Raw genomic sequence first — 17,625 nt, forward strand, 5'->3', positions numbered from 1 at the left:
TGTATGTGCCGCAATGGATGTGACTCTGCTGTTGATTACCAGCGTTGGGCAGTAACGCGTTACTGTTATAATATTACTTCTTCCAGTAACTAGTAGTGTAACAGGTTGCTATTTTCAAAACAGTAATATTATTACAGTTACTAATCCAAGCAATGCTGCGTTACTGCATCACCAGAACGCCGCTTGTTTTGTTGTCCTTGTCAGGGGCAGTTCAAGTCGAGAAGCCAGACCTTCTGTTGTTCAAATCAATTGTTACCCAAAAAGCTAAAGGAAGAATGGAGAAGAATGGCTTTAAAGGTTCAGTGTGTAATATTTCTGAGGATATATTGACAGAAATTCAATATAATATCCATAACTATGTTTTTAGTGGTGTATAAAGACATTTCATAATGAAACGTTATGTTTCTATTACCTTAGAATGAGCCATTTATATCTACATAACCTCGGGTCCCTCCTTCCATGGATGTCGCCATGTTTCAACGTCATGTTTCTACAGTAGCCGAAAATGGATAAACAGCTCTACTGTTGCCAATCTTTCATCTGGAACCAGTCTGCCCATTCTCCTCTGACCTCTGACATCAACAAGGCGTTTTTGTCCACACAACTGCCGCTCACTGGATATTTTGTCTTTCTTGGACCATTCTCTGTAAACCCTAGAGGTGGTTGTGCCTGAAAATCCCAGCAGATCAGCAGTTTCTGAAATACTCAGACCAGCTCGTCTGGCACCAACAACCATGCCACGTTCAAAGTCACTTTAATCCCCTTTCTTCCCCATTCTGATGCTTGGTTTGAACTTCAGTTGTCTTGACAACGTCTACCTAAATGCATTGAGCTGCTGCCATGTGACTGGCGAGCCTGTCCTCCACAGAAAAATGACCATATAGGTAGTTTCGGCCACACAAAATTACAACTCATGTGTAACTTTATTGTGGCAGCGATCTCTAACAATACACTCATACAATGCAAACACATGACAAAGCCCTTCACCCAAGAGACTGGTGAAGTAGGGTTCACCTTCTTTGTGTCGCTGATCTCACGTGATTTCTAAAACGTAGGTCCTGTCAGCCACAACTGTAGGACGCTGATTTGATGATATGTTGTTGTTTAGGTTGGAGGACTTGTTGGATTGGCTGATTAGCTTTTAACACCTGTACCAAATAAAGTGGCCGGTGAGTGTTTTTTCATCTGTTTAATCATTTTTGGCTCAGCTGTAAAAGAAACCCTGGTCTCAGTCTGATTCTCTGTATAGATGAAGGTCAAAGAAAAGATTGATAGAGAGAAGCAAATTTCACTTAAAAAGTGGGCGAGACGCCAATGAACTGTTATTCTGTGTAACGAGGACTTCTCAAGAACTAGAGGTAATTATTGTTTGTAAATATATATCAGATTCATGTTTGCTGTCAGATGAGCCTTGTTCAACATGTGAGACTGAAACAAGCGGTGTTGGGTGACACCATTGCTGGATAAAATCCAGTGAAAATAAACAATGAGTCATTTTTCCTAACTGAAAACAACAAACTATGATATCATCCTCTTTTATTCCTTTAAAGTACTGCCAGTATCAGTAGCATCTTCTGCTCCCTCAAGAAGGATGAGTAACACTGTCTGTCATCTTTAATATCATCTCCACCATTAATTTACTGACTGTGTTGTTGTGTGTTTGTGCCATGATGACTCGGATTAGCCATTGGGAGTACCGGAAAACCGTTGGGCCACTGGACAATTGGGCCGATAAACCACATAGTATTAAACTGCAGTTGAAAAATAGTTGGTATGTGCCTTCATTGACTAGCCCATGGTGTGAGGTTTCTGGGCCAGAAAAAAAGTTGTTAGCAGCTTTTCACATTGCTTTTATAAAAACTGTACTTTTACTCTAAGTATTTTGTGGTGAAGCAATATTAACTTTGCTACATTTGCCATTTATACCCATTTGTTATCTACTCTGCATTTTGCTCCTTTAACGTAAATGAACAGTCATCGAAGTTGCAGGAGAGCTTTACCGGTGCACTTGTGCCAGATGTGAATGAGCTGGACAGATGCAAACATTTAGAAAATCAGGCAAAATACCATTTCAGTTTAAGGTTTGGTTGTTCAATTAATGTAACTCTTGTTGGAAAGAAGCCTGCATCACCCTTTCAAAAAGCTGCTACTTTTATATTCAATTAATGGCATATTAAAAGCATAGGCTTTGAATATGCCGTTTGAATATTCACACATTTAGTCTCTGCAGAACAAATGCAGGCCATACACTGAAACATCTAAGTCAGATGATGATATATTAACAGAATCCTCTCGTTGCACAGAGCATGGCTTTCTGATGGCAATATTATATATTTCTATTTGTTTTTTTTAAATATGGATAAAACTGTCCTGTTGAGCAGGTCTCCCTTTATTATGTAGGCTTACACTTCTTCATTCTGCAAAAGGCTGCTCCCATGTTACTGCCAACATAACTCTGAGTTGTAAAAATTATGTTCATAGAAGCTTTAGGAGTAATCATTTTCTATTGGGTCCCTGTGCGATTGGAGATGGCAGATCATATGCAACGCCTTTCATATCAAAGGAAGTGGTTTGGTTGGCTAAATGTCCATGATAAAAGTCACAGGCAACCAGGAATTGACGTTACCACTTGATCAATCCACCAAACACAGGTGGATTTCAGCACAGTTTTTCCCACTAGACACTTTGCTGGGTTATAAAATTGTAGCCTTGTCAAAAGGCATGTGAAATAACAAACAAACTGCAGTGTGATACGAAACTCCTATGAATACACACAGTGTTTGCTCATTGGTCCATTTGTGAAGTCTATTGCCTTGAGCACTAGTGACCAATGACACTGTAAACAAGAAGAGGCTGTGGAGATTACACTAGCGGACTGGGAAATTTTCCAGTGCTCCTGAGGGCAACCTTACCAGTAGCAGCAATATAATATCAAGCAGGAGAATCCATGCATCGGACACGTCTCCGTCTCACTTTCTTGCTGCAGTGGGGTGTATGTGTATGAGTTTTAGACTCTTGTTGAGTCTGTCACAGGGCAACCCCAGTCCCATAGACCTGTAGGCCGTCAGCCCCTCCGCTTGCTTTTAACCTGATGCTGTGATCTTTGTCATCACCAGCCACCACACACAACTGGTCACATGCACAAACTCATTCAGTCAGTGCCTGAGAGTGCGTGACTCTCTTTTGACTTTAAAAAATCCATTTAACGTGCTTCCGTAACATGTAGAGATCATTCCATATATATGGAGCTATGTAGGTAAAAGCTCTGTAGATTTTTGTTATGCAGAGGTTTAATCAGGGTACCAGCCCTGAGAGAGTGGAAAGGGTGAGCTGGTGTATATGGTGTAATTAGCTCAGCTAGGTAGGATGGTACAAGTCCATGCAAGGCCTTATAAGTTAAAAGGAGGACCTTAAAGTCAGCTCTAGCTGGCACTGGTAACCAGTGAAAAGAGGCCAGAATACGTGCTATACATACTCACCTCGTGCATATACATAATCAGGTTGCTCATATACACATACTCAACATTCCACATTTCTACATTCTTAACCTCATGCATATATAACTTGCCCATATGTACATGCTTAAACTTGCGCATATACACATACTCAACCCTGTGCATATATACACACTTAACCTCACATGTACATACTTAACCTCACACATATACATACTTAACCTCACACATATACATACTTAACCTCACACATATACATACTTAACCACACACATATACATACTTAACCTCACACATATACATACTTAACCTCACACATATACATACTTAACCTCACACATACATACTTAACCTCACACATATACATACTTAACCTCACACATATATACTTAACCTCACACATATACATACTTAACCTCACACATATACATACTTAACCTCACACATATACATACTTAACCTCACACATATATACTTAACCTCACACATATACATACTTAACCTCACACATATACATACTTAACCTCACACATATATACTTAACCTCACACATATACATACTTAACCTCACACATATACATACTTAACCTCACACATATACATACTTAACCTCACACATATATACTTAACCTCACACATATATACTTAACCTCACACATATACATACTTAACCTCACACATATACATACTTAACCTCACACATATATACTTAACCTCACACATATACATACTTAACCTCACACATATACATACTTAACCTCACACATATATACTTAACCTCACACATATACATACTTAACCTCACACATATACATACTTAACCTCACACATATATACTTAACCTCACACATATACATACTTAACCTCACACATATACATACTTAACCTCACACATATACATACTTAACCTCACACATATATACTTAACCTCACACATATATACTTAACCTCACGCTGTGGGTGGACGTAGAGTAAAATTCTCAGTGCCGCGCAGGGGGTAAACCCAATAGCGATGGCCTTAGAGGGCGAAGCCTATAAGAAATAGAACATCCCCAACACAGCAAAATGAGAAAAATACAGGCAGGGGGCAGGTTCTTTGCAGATACAGACCCCTTTCTCTTACTGTCTTACTATTGTTATGCACCAAAATACCAAAACAAGTTCGCTTGTTGCACAACAAGTAATATTTTATAATTTATTTTATTTTTAAGTAATGTAAAATCAGACGTTGAACACCCCATATAAACAAAATGGCACGATCCTCGTTTCACTCTGAAGCTTCACTGTGAGACTGACAGTCGAATGAGGCTCCGCCCATCGAAGCATCGAGTCTTCAACTATTCGAGGTCAGCTACTTACACTTCTTCACACTGTGAACTTTTGCACATTCTTTAGTCAATATTTTCAACATCCCTGTATTGTAATGTAAGTACTAAGTGTTTAAAGTGAAGTATTATGAGAAGTTTAGAGCAGAACAGTATGTCACGATGATCACAATAATAACTCAAGCCCATAAAATGCACAAGAAGAACATTTTTTTTTGCCATCTAGCCTACAACTTGGTGTCTGCATCTGACTGCAATACAAAGCAGCAAATGTTTTGTTGGTGTTGTTTTTTTAAAACACATTGCACTTCAATGTCTTCCATCTCATAATGTTTCAGGATAACTCAAACTAATTTTTAGGACCAGACTACAGCTGACCTTAAACTACATGTCCTATTGTTCCACCAAAACAATCTCCATTCTCTATCAAGTCTGACTCATTATTTAACATTCTGAGGGTTTCAATATTAATGACATTAATATTGAATATATATATATATATATATATATTAATGACATCTCGTTATATTTGATGAATATAAACATACATTTTTGCGTAACAGTTTTTTTTTCTCGGTATCACTGTGATCTGAATGGATTTCTTCTCCTGTGTTTGTCTCTAGCTGAGTGTTTTGTGGATAGGCTGATAAAGTTAAAGACAGCACCACCTAGTGGTTAGATGGATGTACTGCAAGCTGCTGTACTGCTGGTTTAAAAAAGCTTCATGTTTTCTAATTTGTTTTTAATAAGAAAAACTCATTATAATAAAGAACTATGTGTTACCTTAAAAATGTTGAGTAATCTAAACCAGTGGTGGTGATCGTTGAAGTATTTACTGCAACTACAGATTAAACAGTTCCTTAAATATTTCCATTTACACAATGAATACTACTATTGTATTCATTCATTGTTTCCTATTCAAAGTGTTCCCAACAAAAATTGGCTGCTCTGTTTAACTGTTTAATCCAACATAAAGCATGAATTATCACCACATGACGTGGGACATATTTTACCCAATTTCTAGTCATTTAACAATGACGTTCTACACTAATTTTTGGAATTCATGGTTTTAAAAGCTCAGTTATCTGAAATACTTTCACTCATTTTTCAATTAAAAAGTATAATTTATCTATTATTTTGAGTGTAGACCAGATAAAAACATATCACAGACCAGGATACTGTTTTGAAATCATTTAAAAAGATGTATTAGTCCCAGAGTCCCATTTGGTGGATGCTGTAAGCCACATTGGTTTTATTGAGAAAGAATATTCAACTTATTTTGAAATGAACATTTATTTCAAAACATATAGATAGATGGGGGTGTATGGGGACGTTTCCCGTCTGTTGGTTGAATATAATATAGTCTCACACATACTCAGTTTTGAACAGGAATGCCAGAGATGAGTAAAGTTTGAATAAAACCATTAAAAATCAATAAAGTGGTCAAAATTTTATATAATCAAATGCCCATCTGGAATACATGAAGACTTCGATCAATTAGATGAAAGATACCATATTTATTTATTTTATTTGTCCAGAACATATCAGGAGGTTTGAACTGAACCAAATGCTGTCAGACACTTTCAGAAACTTTTAATATCAAGATTCATTACAGGTTTGGATCACATCCCTCTTGTACCATCTCTCATTAGGTTTTATTGGATGGACATTTTCACTAGGTGCCCCAACAATTATAATGAACAGTATTATTTAACAGTATTATAGCTGAAGCTCTTTGAGATCTATTTCATATACCTGTCTATTTATTGTACCCGTACAAACAGGAGATATAACACAGACCAGCTTGTTTCAATGCTTCTTGAGACTTTTAATTTTGCGTAAGAGAAGAAAAAACAGTTCACTCTGCAGAATAAAGTTGTGCTAAAAGCTTACTTTTCATTACACATTCAGTCTGCTCGTATTTAAGAGACAGAGACAATCCAGCTGCTGTTTATGTCACTTGTGACTTCGTTCCTTAAGTAGCGTTACAGCGATAGAGAAGAAATAAAGATGTGAAATGAGATATAGAGCCTTCAGGTCAAATATGAGACTCGTGGCGTAAAGACAGACAAGTTTGCTCGCAGACACACAAACAGAAATTGATCAGTGTCTGTGCTTTTGACACGTTATCCACGCTTTTATCAGACGTTTCTGGCACAGACATACGGGAGGTGAACATCACACCAAGTGTCATCCCAGCACTTCTGATCTGCAAGAACCAAAAACACAGCAGACATTCATCCTGGGATATATAGTCAGCACCTCTCGCAGTTACAGGCAGAAACTCCTAACTGTTGTCATCACAACGCCACAGTTTTTATAGCTGCATTAATAGGCTACTAATAAATCTAAAAACCAATAGTACATTTACTCAAGTTCAGTACCTAAGTATTAGGTATTTCATTATTTTATTATTTATTTTATTTATCTTTTCATGCCACATTGTACTTCTGTTCCACTACATCTCAGAGGGAAAAAAGTACCTTCATTATCTGACAGCTTTATTTAGGAGTTACTTTATAAATCAGGATTTTTACATACAAAACATATGAACAGTTTATAAAATATGGTGTTTTCTTGTAAATTAAACTTAATAACAGTTTATACAAGTACAACTGAAACTATTTGTCGATTAATCAATAAGTCAACACAAAATGAAATGGCTACTATTGAAATGGTTTAAGTCATTTTTCCTGTAAAAACATTTGATGGTTTCAGCTTTTAACGTGTGAAGATTTAGATTTTATTTATGTAAATATGTAGAATTGTTATGTTTGTTAATAATGTTGAGGTTTGGACTGTTGGTTGGACACAACGAGCTTTGTGAAGGTCTCACTTTGGATTCTGGTTAACTGTGACGGCATTTCTCGCTATTTTAATAAGTTTTGCAAACCAAACGATCAATCGATTAATGGAGAAAATAATCAGCTGATTAAAACAGAAAAAAAGTTTTCATTATTTGCAGTCCGATACAAAATAATTAAAAATGAGCTCCACTTCAAAAAAATCCTGCTTTTAAATAAATGCGTGAGTAATAATAATCTAAGGATTAAATCATAGTTAGTTATTTTATTGAAGTAAAGGATCTGAATACTTAAATGTTGTAGTATAATACCAAGTATTGGTAATATTCATTCATTCATATTTATCCGGTACCAATCATACACTGAGCTCTGAAGAAAATAATGTTTTAATTTACCTGAATAATTCATTTGCAGACAGTTCTGATGACCTCTACCGTTACTAGGCTCTCCAGGACACCAGTTGGTGAAGTCATAAAGAGTACCGTCACTCCAGAACCAACATTGGTTCTTTAATACAGAAGAGAATATTTTATGTATAAGAATCAAGACAGTCATTCCTTAAATAAATTATTGTTGCACACTATATAAAGACAATTAAAATACCTGTTGTGCATCAGACCCTCCAATCCATGCTTCTCTTTGATAATGAGTGGCGCTCAAGATCATCGTCTGAATCTGATGGTACTCCTCGATGTTGTGTACAGATGCAAGGTGTCCACCCATGGACATACAGTTTTTCTACAGCGGAGAAAGAAGCAAAGATAGTAAATGATGCAAATTAGTGTAGAAAGTTTTGAACAGATGTAGTGTAGAAGCTTCACTGAATAAAGATAATCCTGTTCACCTCAGCCACAGCCCAACTCAGGGATCGTGGAACGTAGAGGAAACAGCGACTGTTGAAAGCAGTCCAACCCTCGGGACAAGACGTGGAATTTATGACAACACGACTCTCTCCTGAAGTCAAACAGACAAGAAGTAGTAGATGCAGTATTTCTGTTTATTTACAGGAGAACATCATGACCAAGTGTATTTTAGTATAATTCTGATAAAGTACCCACTGACCTGTTAGAGTGAGCGAGTTGGTCCAGTTTCCGGCCTCTGCGTCTGGAAGAGCTGCACAGTTTGACACAGCAGTTACTGATAGGGCTGAACGATTTTGGAAAATAATCTAATTGCGATTTTTTTAACCAATATTGCAATTGCGATTTAATATGCGATTCATTTTTAAGTTCTTTACCTTCTATATTATTCAAAATGGACAAGCAGTAAATCAGTATATGCTATGACAAACACAATATTAGCTAGATAGAACTACACTGTTCTTTTTTGTGTTATGAGGTAGAATTATTATTATGAGCAATGGTGGAGAAGATATATCAAATTATAATATGAGAAAGATAATTTGAGTCAAGTCATGGCATCAAACAATCAGGTCGGCCTACCTACAGACCACAAGAAAAACGAACTCATCCACAGTGTGTTAATAAAGTAAGTGCTCAATACAAAACCCACAGTTCAACCAGCAATTAATGAGTCCTTATTTCAGTTCCAATCTCCTAGTCCATCTTTCTGTATTCCAGTAAGCAAACAAAGAATACTCAGTTTGAGGTTCAATTCAAAAGTTGGCTAACGAAAATAAAACCAAGTGTCGCCTCTCGTGTTTAATAGACAAGCTTAGTAATTCTCCGACAACACCGGAATTCCCCCGCAGCCTGCGATGCAGGTAAGCGGCGCACTGGCTGTAATCGGGCAGTAACTCGGGACAGACTGGGACGCCGTATCACAGATATTTCCTGAGCTGACTGGTGGTTGTGTGTGTGACGCAGATCGCCACAATACGCTTGCCTTACTACCTTTTTATATACAGTCTATGCTTACTACACACGTCTTTCTGTTGTGCATTTTTCCTGTCCGTCAAAGCCACGGATGGAAGGCCCGACAATTTCACCCACCACCGCCAAGTTACCCGCGGGTGGTGGCTGCTACTTTCATTCCCTGTGTGACACTAAAGTTTATGTAGTGTCAGTTTTTGTCGAGCTTAAGCCATTGTACAACAAGAAGGCAAAGTACAGCGTAACGTGGAGAAAGCAGACTGCTTTCCGCTTGTTCATTTCGGTGTCATGTGACCAGAGTGTAATCTCAGCCTTTGCGATTAGAAAATCTCATTTTATTAACTCGCGATAATATCGCAAATGCAATTAATCGTTCAGCCCTAGTTACTGATTTAAGTTGTCTGCTGTTTTCATTGTATATTTATGAACACATATCATTGCTTTCTCTGTACATGCAGTAATACTCATGTCTCATATATGTGATTACAAGAGGGCACCATTACAAATGTAAAGAAATATTGACTCACCTTGGACAACAGTTCCCTCTGTCCCAGGTCCATCCTCTGCGTCTGGAAGAGCTGGAAGGACATTTTGACCCACTAGTGAGTTCATGTCTTCATCTACCCTTGTTGCTGTGTATAGACACATGAACATAAGCTGTCTCTCGTTCACACTCACTCACATATGGAGTAATACTCACCAGCAGCTCTGGTCAGAGCCATCATGGCACAAAGAAGTGCAGACAGAGTCAGCGTCTTCATGGTGGAGATGATGCAGATGTTGAAGATGATGATTACCTTTAATAAAGACAGACAGGGACATGTTAGTAATACTTCTCTAGGGAAGAGACCACCTGTAGTGGCAGTCAGGTCAATATATAATGACAGTTTGTGAGCAAACCTGCTGCAGAACGATCTTCTCTTCTTCCTTCTCAGCGTCTGTAGCTTCAGTCGTCCTGAACCAGAGAAACACCAGCTCTTATATACAGTTGATGACGCATCTTACCAGGAACTGAGGACACAGTCACTTATCCGTCCACCTCTTAAAACCTGCAAAAACTGACACATACACTCACACCACCAGAGCTGTGAAATGTGATAACTAAAGAAACTGTGGAACTCAAAATATTAAACGACATATGTGACTTGCCTGCAATTTATAAAATTACCAATAATGGGCATTGTGTCTGTTCACTGATATTTACGTAGAGAGTGTTGTGGCTGCACACCGATCAGTTTTATAATGTCTTAAGGGAAAAACTCTTCAGAACAGCCAGCCATAATATCTTCTATTACAACTAACAACTACAACGAAAGGAGTCTCTGTCTGTATGTTCTTCTTTTGATTTTCTTGACAACCGGCCTGCTCTGAACCAGTGGCGTGGGGTGGGGTAAATTTTTGGGGAAGCCAAGTGAGAGGGATAGGGACGAATGTCATTTTTTGAGCTTCGAAGCTTTGATAGAAATTATCGGCGAATAATCAAAGCTTTGCCGCTTAGTAAATATAATTTAAATGTTATTTAAAATAAAATATTAGTCTAACGTCATTGCCCCATTTCTCTGGTTCTTTCTTGAGTATCTCAGTGCACAGTTTCATATTGCAGGCATTGTCATGTCAATTTGGAATAGCGAAGGCGTCCGTCGCGACTCTAAGCTGTTGTGCAATGTTGCCTCACAGAACGACACCAGAAAGTTCCCACTCTGTAGCTATAAAGTGACATGTGACGGCCATGTACGCCTCCATACTCACCGTTGGCCAAATGTCGGTGTAAAAAAAAAAAATTCTAATCCCAAAATTGAAAATCGATTATGTAGGCCCACCCTACGAGCGAATATTCAAATATAGGGGATGTCCTTTTTGGAGGGCAATTATCTAATGTATTGTGCTATTACAGTGCAGGGTATAATTTTACACAAACTGAATCGTACTTTAAAGATGCGCACTATCTGTTATCACCACACACGCTGAAAGTTGAATTTACCGACACGTACGCTCTCTCACCCCAAATAGCATACATAGCCCGCTGCTGATGGTGCACAGTAAAAACAGGCTACTGTCAAAAATTAAAGAAGCATTCACAACCTCAATCAGAAGACTTTGAAGTTTTACATTTGCAAATTAGCAATGGTGCATTTATCAAATAGGCCTACAAACTTATTATTTAATGCTTATTTAATGTTCATAACACAACATTACTCAAGACTAACAACCAAGTACTAAGACCAAACAATTATTCAGGTAACCTGGCACAGTGCGCTGTGGCAAGTGCTGTACGTGGTGCTCATTATCTATGCATACACAACCGCAGTAAAAACAATGAGATTACTTCAATGGACTATTCATTCACAGCTAAATCCAGGCAAGCAAAGCAAAACAAACAATGTCACCACACACATAGCTGCAGTTCAGTTAAGTTCAGAGAGAAGAAGGTGATATTTCACTCACCCTATTTGAAAAGGAAGGCCATTCTCCTGTCTGTCATGGAGGTGAAGGGGTCAATAACAAAGTTATGGAATTTCCCACTGGCTTTTAGATCCTCCACAACAAGTCAACTGAAGTTTGGATACCAGCTCGCCACTCTGTCTGGATATAGTTTAACTCATTAAACGTCCAAAACCCCTTTTTCCTCTCCAGGCCAGCTCCAGTTTTGCTGTTGGTCTTCCATCAGATTTAATCTTAAATTGCTGCTGTAGTGGTAGTTTAGTAAAACTATTTATTATAACTAAAAACTCCAAATCTCCATCTTCCATAACTGGAGGACTGCTAAAGTTGCTAACTGCTCCCGTTATTTCATCTGAATGACGTTGATTGCATGCTGTCTGGCTTCACGCTGTTTCACTTATTGTAAAATACTGAGAAATGGGGACGAGATGACAGCAACAGCACATAACATTTATCACAATTATAAACATTTTGATTTTTATTAAAATGATTAATAGAGTCTGATTAAAAACAGGGGAAGCCTGGCTTCCCGCCACTGCTCTGAACAGGCACTGCCGCAGGTTATTCAATGTTTAACAGTAAGATATGTCTGTATGTCTGTACCTCAGCAACAAGCTAACACATGAAGTTCTTCAACAGTGAGGGCATACTAACACCAGTATACATAGAAAGAACATACTTATATATTATAAATTCACACACAAATTCCCTCTTGCCATTCAATTGCACTAGAATATATAACTTTATCATATACATCAGTGAATACAAGCCTTTTGGGTTTAATTATACATAATTAGACAAAAAATTTAAGGATTTGCTGTTTTTGTGGAATTTGAGTTTCGTGGTTACAAGGCAAGCAGGGGAAGAGATCTTCTTAAATGGAGGTGTCATCGTAAATAAACTAGTGATATGTATCAAATAAAAATTAAAAACTAAAAACTAAGCAAGGGTGTAAGTTCCTGTTTACTCTGAATTGCTGCACCCCGGCCTCCCTCCCCAGTGTTTTTCTCACCCTAAAGCATGGTGTGAAAGAACTGAAACCAATGCTTCTATCACTTGTCTAACACTTTAACAGAGATAGGGAAGTAAAAGTAAATACATTTTCCATTACACGCTCAATAAAAATTTTTAACCTAGGTCCAAGACTGTGGGCCTCCCCTCAGACAAAGCTTGGAAAAAGGCGCCACCTTACTTCCCTTTAATTTACTTGGTTAGTTATTAAAGTCCAGATGCCTAAGTGATCAGGATTATGTTATTTGATCACATACACACTCGAGATAATATTGCTGTTTGACATAACTTCAGAATACACCAAATACATAAAAAGAGCTCTGTCCTTTATTGTTTTTCACTGTAGGTAGGAAAGACTTACCATCTCTTAACTATCTCTTTAACCAAATTACACTAATGTAATAACTAATTTAATTTTGTCCCCTGAGCCTCCCAATAGTGGTTTATCCCTTTAGTAGGTCTAAACCAGAGGTGGAAAGAGTACAAAAATATTCTTCTTAAGTGAAGGAACAACTACTTTGATGAACTTTGATGAAGTAAAATTACCGGTATAAAAATCTGCTCAAGTAAAAGTAAAAAGTAGCTAATTTAAAATTTACTCAGAGTAAAAGTTACTTTTTTAACCTCCTAAAATAACTTATCTATATTGATTGAATATCTTATTTATACATGTACTTATTTAATTAAATTGCAGTCTTTTGCGATTTGATAAGGGAAGAAAGCCATATGGCACTTTCAATTTTAGTTTGTTTGACAGATACTTTGCCAAATCAATGGCGAAAAACGAAGTGTTATAATGAGAAGTTTGAGAATCTTTTTGTTTCATCAGGAAACTGTGGCGGCACAAATTAGACTCTGGCAGACCGCACTGGACTGGGAAAACAGGAAACACTAGACTATACATGAAGTCATATCCCTTTTTACATTCAATCAGGTGGTCATTTTAATGGGATATCATAAGCATTAGTATAATAAATAACTAGTTACCAGCAAGTTGCTAATGCCAACCAAAACTGTCATGCACCAATGTCTTTTTGGCTATTTGGAGCAAAGCATCTTACTAAACTACAAAAACTTATTTTTAACCACCAATGGAAGTAGGCTATTATTTAACTGACCTCCACATCAAGGACTACATTTGTTCAAGGCCACACATTTTTCAAAAACATTTGTAATTGCCATATTACTGTTTAATATGTTCAACTTTTGCAAAATGAACGTTTTTATTAGCTTATTTCAGTGTGAACAGAATCTTAAAAACATGTTAGGCCTAAATCCATAATGATAAATCTACATAGGCCTGCTAAACTAGAAAATGCTCTCAGACCGCAGCCAAGGAGGCTGTTCACTGACGAGTGATGGTTAAAATCTGTCATTGTAAATGTAACTCTGACTGGCATTAATTAACCATGTTTGAAGCTATGCAGCTGCACTGTCATTGTAACATTAGTTAGGCTACTGGTGGTAACAGCAGATGCCTTTTAATACCACAGGGCACAGCTGTCTGGGGCAGCTAAACAAACTATTGTCGGGCAGTTATTGGTATTTTTCATAATTATGTGAGCTGACTTTATGCTGCACACAGCATGAGTCTGCGAACAGCGAAAGTGAAAGGAGTTGGTTAACTTACCTGTCTGAGGAGGTGGAAGGATGCAGTCTGTCGTCTGCAGCTCTTTATCAAACAGCTCACTGTGTCTGCTGCTCCTGACTGTTGCATTACCCACTGCAATATTTCAAACTGGTCCGCTGTCTGAAAACTGTTGAAAATGACGGTTATCTTGTTGTGTAGACGCATTGTAGCGGTCTGCACGACAGCGGTCAGCGCTGATCTCACTTACACACAGATTGCACTTCCTGTGACGTCTTCACAATAAAAGTCAACTCTTGTTTCGCCAGTTAATTGCATCTAATGTGAAGCTGCAGCAGCAGGAAGTGTTCGGTTTGCATTAACACTAACTTAAAATAGCATTTTTCACAGCTCGTACTGCATCATGATAAAGTTGTTCAATGCACTCTTGCACACAAAGTGGTCGCGAGTTTTTCCTTTACTCAGTAACGGATGTGATTGAAAATGTAGCGAAGTACAACAGGCCTACTTTAAACAAAACATAACAACTTAAGTAAAAGTAAAATTACAGATTTTAAAAAATACTTACACACAAAAATGCTACTCAATTACAGTAACGAGAGTAATTGTAATTACTTCCCACCTCTTGTTTATACTGTGCTGTCCAATGCCACAGACTCTTTGCATGCCAACTCTATTCAGCTGTTCAGCAATTCGGACTCCCTGCCAGTTCAGGGCCCGGAGACCCAGCTAGCCAGCTTCACAGAGACTGCTATCCAACTCACCAGAGATCCAGCTGGATAGCATCCCGCAGACTCAACTGATCAAGACTCCAGAGACCCCCAGCTTCACTAAGTTTCAGCTGTCTGGCTCTCCAGAGACTTTGTTACCCAGTTCCCTAGATATTTTTCTACCCTGCTCCTGGCTTGCCCTGGGCCCTTGCCATACATCTGTTCCTGGTGCCCAGTCAGCCGCCTAGCCAACTCCTCCTCCTCATTTCCAGTAGGTGGCCTGGCAGACTTCTACTCCTCATGGCCAAACGACGGACCAGCCAACTCCTCTGCCTGCTGAAGCAGTCAACACCTTATGACTTCATCTCCAGTGCCGCAGCAATTCCCTGAGCCAGAACTGCAGTTTCCTCTTCCTGCTGAGCTACAGCAGCTTGCTGTCACTGCTGAGCTGGAGCAAACCCTGAATTTTTTGGATGGCTGCTACTACCTGACTCTGCTGAGCTGCAGCAACCTCCTGCACGTCACTGAGCCAAAACTACCTCTGGCCTCCCTTGAGCTGCTGCAACAATCTCCTGACTCTCTGAGCTTCAGCAATCTCCTCCGGTTTATCCAGCCAGCCTCCAGACCTGCTGCCCTGTAGCAAGCCTTCAGGGAAGTTGCCATGCCGCCAGCCTCTTGTCTCAGACTCCAGCCATCAGACACTGGCCCTGTTCTTAAGTCATGTCGCTGGCCTCCTGCCCCACCTCCACAGGGTTTCTGCCGGCCTCCTGAGGCATTCTGCTTTCGATGCCAGGCTCCTGAGGGATTGTACTGCGACTGAAATTCAGCTTAGGACTTTGAGACGGAGAGGCAGTTATTTTATTACCAATAGTGGTTTTGTGGTATAAAGTGAATCAGGAAACTTTTAGTTGGTTTAAACAGGCCAACACTCACAGAATGTAACTCAACAACATAAAAACGCAATGCAAAAATGCAATAATCCTCATGACGCAGCCTGTCTCGCAGGTCTTTGGAGAACACTGGCTACTCAAAATAACATTACTACATTTTGTTTGAAGCCTGCCTGCACTTAGAGAGAGAGAGCGGGAGAATGCATTGCTCACAGCTTCAGCTCTTGTCAGAGACTGCTGAACTGTCCCCAGCAAAGTAGGAATCAAAACATTTATATGTAAATGTTGTCGGTCAGTGTCTAATCAATGTATTTGCTACACAAACAGTTAACAGTCCGCCGAGAATAACATAGCAAGAGAATAACATGACACACCTGACCGCGATACCTGTATATATACCTGTACCTGTACCTCTGATGAAGTACAGTCCCATACAAGCTCTGTGTCTGTCAGACGGTCTGAAGGGGCTCGATTTATTTTGTGATTTTAATATGCAAATGACACATTTCTTAGCGTGGCTTAACAAAAATCAGCATACAGAAATTTGCTGTTGTCTGTAACTTGAGGGGTTTTTGTAACTAATTCCAGTCATTGGCAGCGGAGAACTGGAAGGAGTGGCGGCTGAAGGTGGTGTGGGATTTTGGGGTGACCAGAGAGATGTACTTGCTCGAGCGGAGGCTGCGGGTGGGTAATGATATAGACAACAGTGAGCGTAGATATAGGGGGCTTTGCCTAACAAGCACTTGTAAATAAGTTGGTACCAGTGAGTTAGGCGTCGAGTGCGTAACGACGGCCAGCCAACTAATGCGTAGAGGTCGCAGTGGTGGGTATTAAATGGGGCCCCTGTAATAAAACGGATGGCACTGTGGAACTGGGATTACTTTGTGTGAAGGGATGGCCAAAGCACACAAAGCAATCCCGGTCCCGGCTGTTGGAATCTGTGACACCACGATGGTGGAACAAGCTACCACACGCCATCAGAGCAGAGCCCTCTCTAATTTCAAGAAGCTCTTGAAAACTCATCTCTTCCGAGAACACTTCCTCTTATAACACCTCTAACTCCTAACATCTAACATGCACTTCCTGTGATCTTCCTCCTCTATTTCCTACAATTACCTTGTAATGATTGCACTTTTTGTTAACTCTAACTTCTTTCCCTAAGTATTTACCCCACTGATGCGATATGTGCTATTAGCGCTTACTAGAATTTATTGCTGCTTTTATTAATATGTATTGTCAGTTGTAGAGCTTGTGCTGTATTTTATGCTCTGTAAATGATTGTATGTTGTTTCTCAAATGTAAGTAAGATAAAAGCGTCTGCCAAATGAGTAAATGTAAAGAATTATGTAAATGTAATGTAAAAAACTATTGTGTGCCAGTCACATAGAAAAAATGTTACAAATTTATTACCATTGGTGTCATTTACACTATGGTCGCTGGGAATATGTCCCCATCACTTTCTGAAAGCGAAATTGGTTAAAATATGTTCTGAAAAATAGCTTAGAACAAGAAACAAGTGAAAATTATTTGTTTATTTGCACAATAAGAAAACATGCAATGCAATTTAA

The 17,625-nt window shown here is 38.8% G+C and overlaps 1 protein-coding gene across 3 annotated transcripts; it reads right to left on the reverse strand.

Moving 5' to 3' along the window:
• Window positions 1–6,277: 6,277 nt before the first annotated feature.
• On the reverse strand, window positions 6,278–14,624 carry LOC119912298 (ladderlectin-like). Of its 3 annotated transcripts, none has more exons than XM_038731439.1 (9): window positions 14,500–14,620; window positions 10,317–10,371; window positions 10,117–10,213; window positions 9,944–9,994; window positions 8,647–8,697; window positions 8,429–8,538; window positions 8,188–8,322; window positions 7,980–8,091; window positions 6,278–6,989 (listed from the first exon to the last, which is right to left on the reverse strand). In XM_038731439.1, exons 3-9 carry the CDS (start codon window positions 10,175–10,177, stop codon window positions 6,922–6,924), a joined length of 588 nt encoding a protein of 195 aa, XP_038587367.1. In that variant the 5' UTR covers window positions 10,178–10,213; window positions 10,317–10,371; window positions 14,500–14,620; the 3' UTR covers window positions 6,278–6,921. The 3 variants fall into 3 exon arrangements, with proteins under 3 accessions (XP_038587367.1, XP_038587368.1, XP_038587369.1); XM_038731440.1 differs by lacking the exon at window positions 14,500–14,620 and adding an exon at window positions 11,862–11,961; XM_038731441.1 differs by lacking the exon at window positions 9,944–9,994 and having other exon boundaries at window positions 14,500–14,624.
• Between the last annotated feature and the right edge of the window lie 3,001 nt (window positions 14,625–17,625).

Source organism: Micropterus salmoides, unplaced genomic scaffold, assembly GCF_014851395.1.
Source record: "Micropterus salmoides isolate LMB-PRFRI ecotype aquatic unplaced genomic scaffold, ASM1485139v1 Ms_hic_scaffold_2, whole genome shotgun sequence".
NCBI lineage: Eukaryota > Metazoa > Chordata > Actinopteri > Centrarchiformes > Centrarchidae > Micropterus > Micropterus salmoides.

What these genes read in the sequence shown, in the direction of transcription:
- LOC119912298 (XM_038731439.1), bottom strand. Translation starts at nt 10,177, where the DNA reads ATGAAGACGCTGACTCTGTCTGCACTTCTTTGTGCCATGATGGCTCTG. An exon ending in GGCTCTGACCAGAGCTGCTG is followed by an intron (nt 9,995 to 10,116) that starts GTGAGTATTACT and finishes ATGTCCTTCCAG; the next exon opens with CTCTTCCAGACGCAGAGGAT. An exon ending in TGAGTTGGGCTGTGGCTGAG is followed by an intron (nt 8,323 to 8,428) that starts GTGAACAGGATT and finishes TCTCCGCTGTAG; the next exon opens with AAAAACTGTATGTCCATGGG.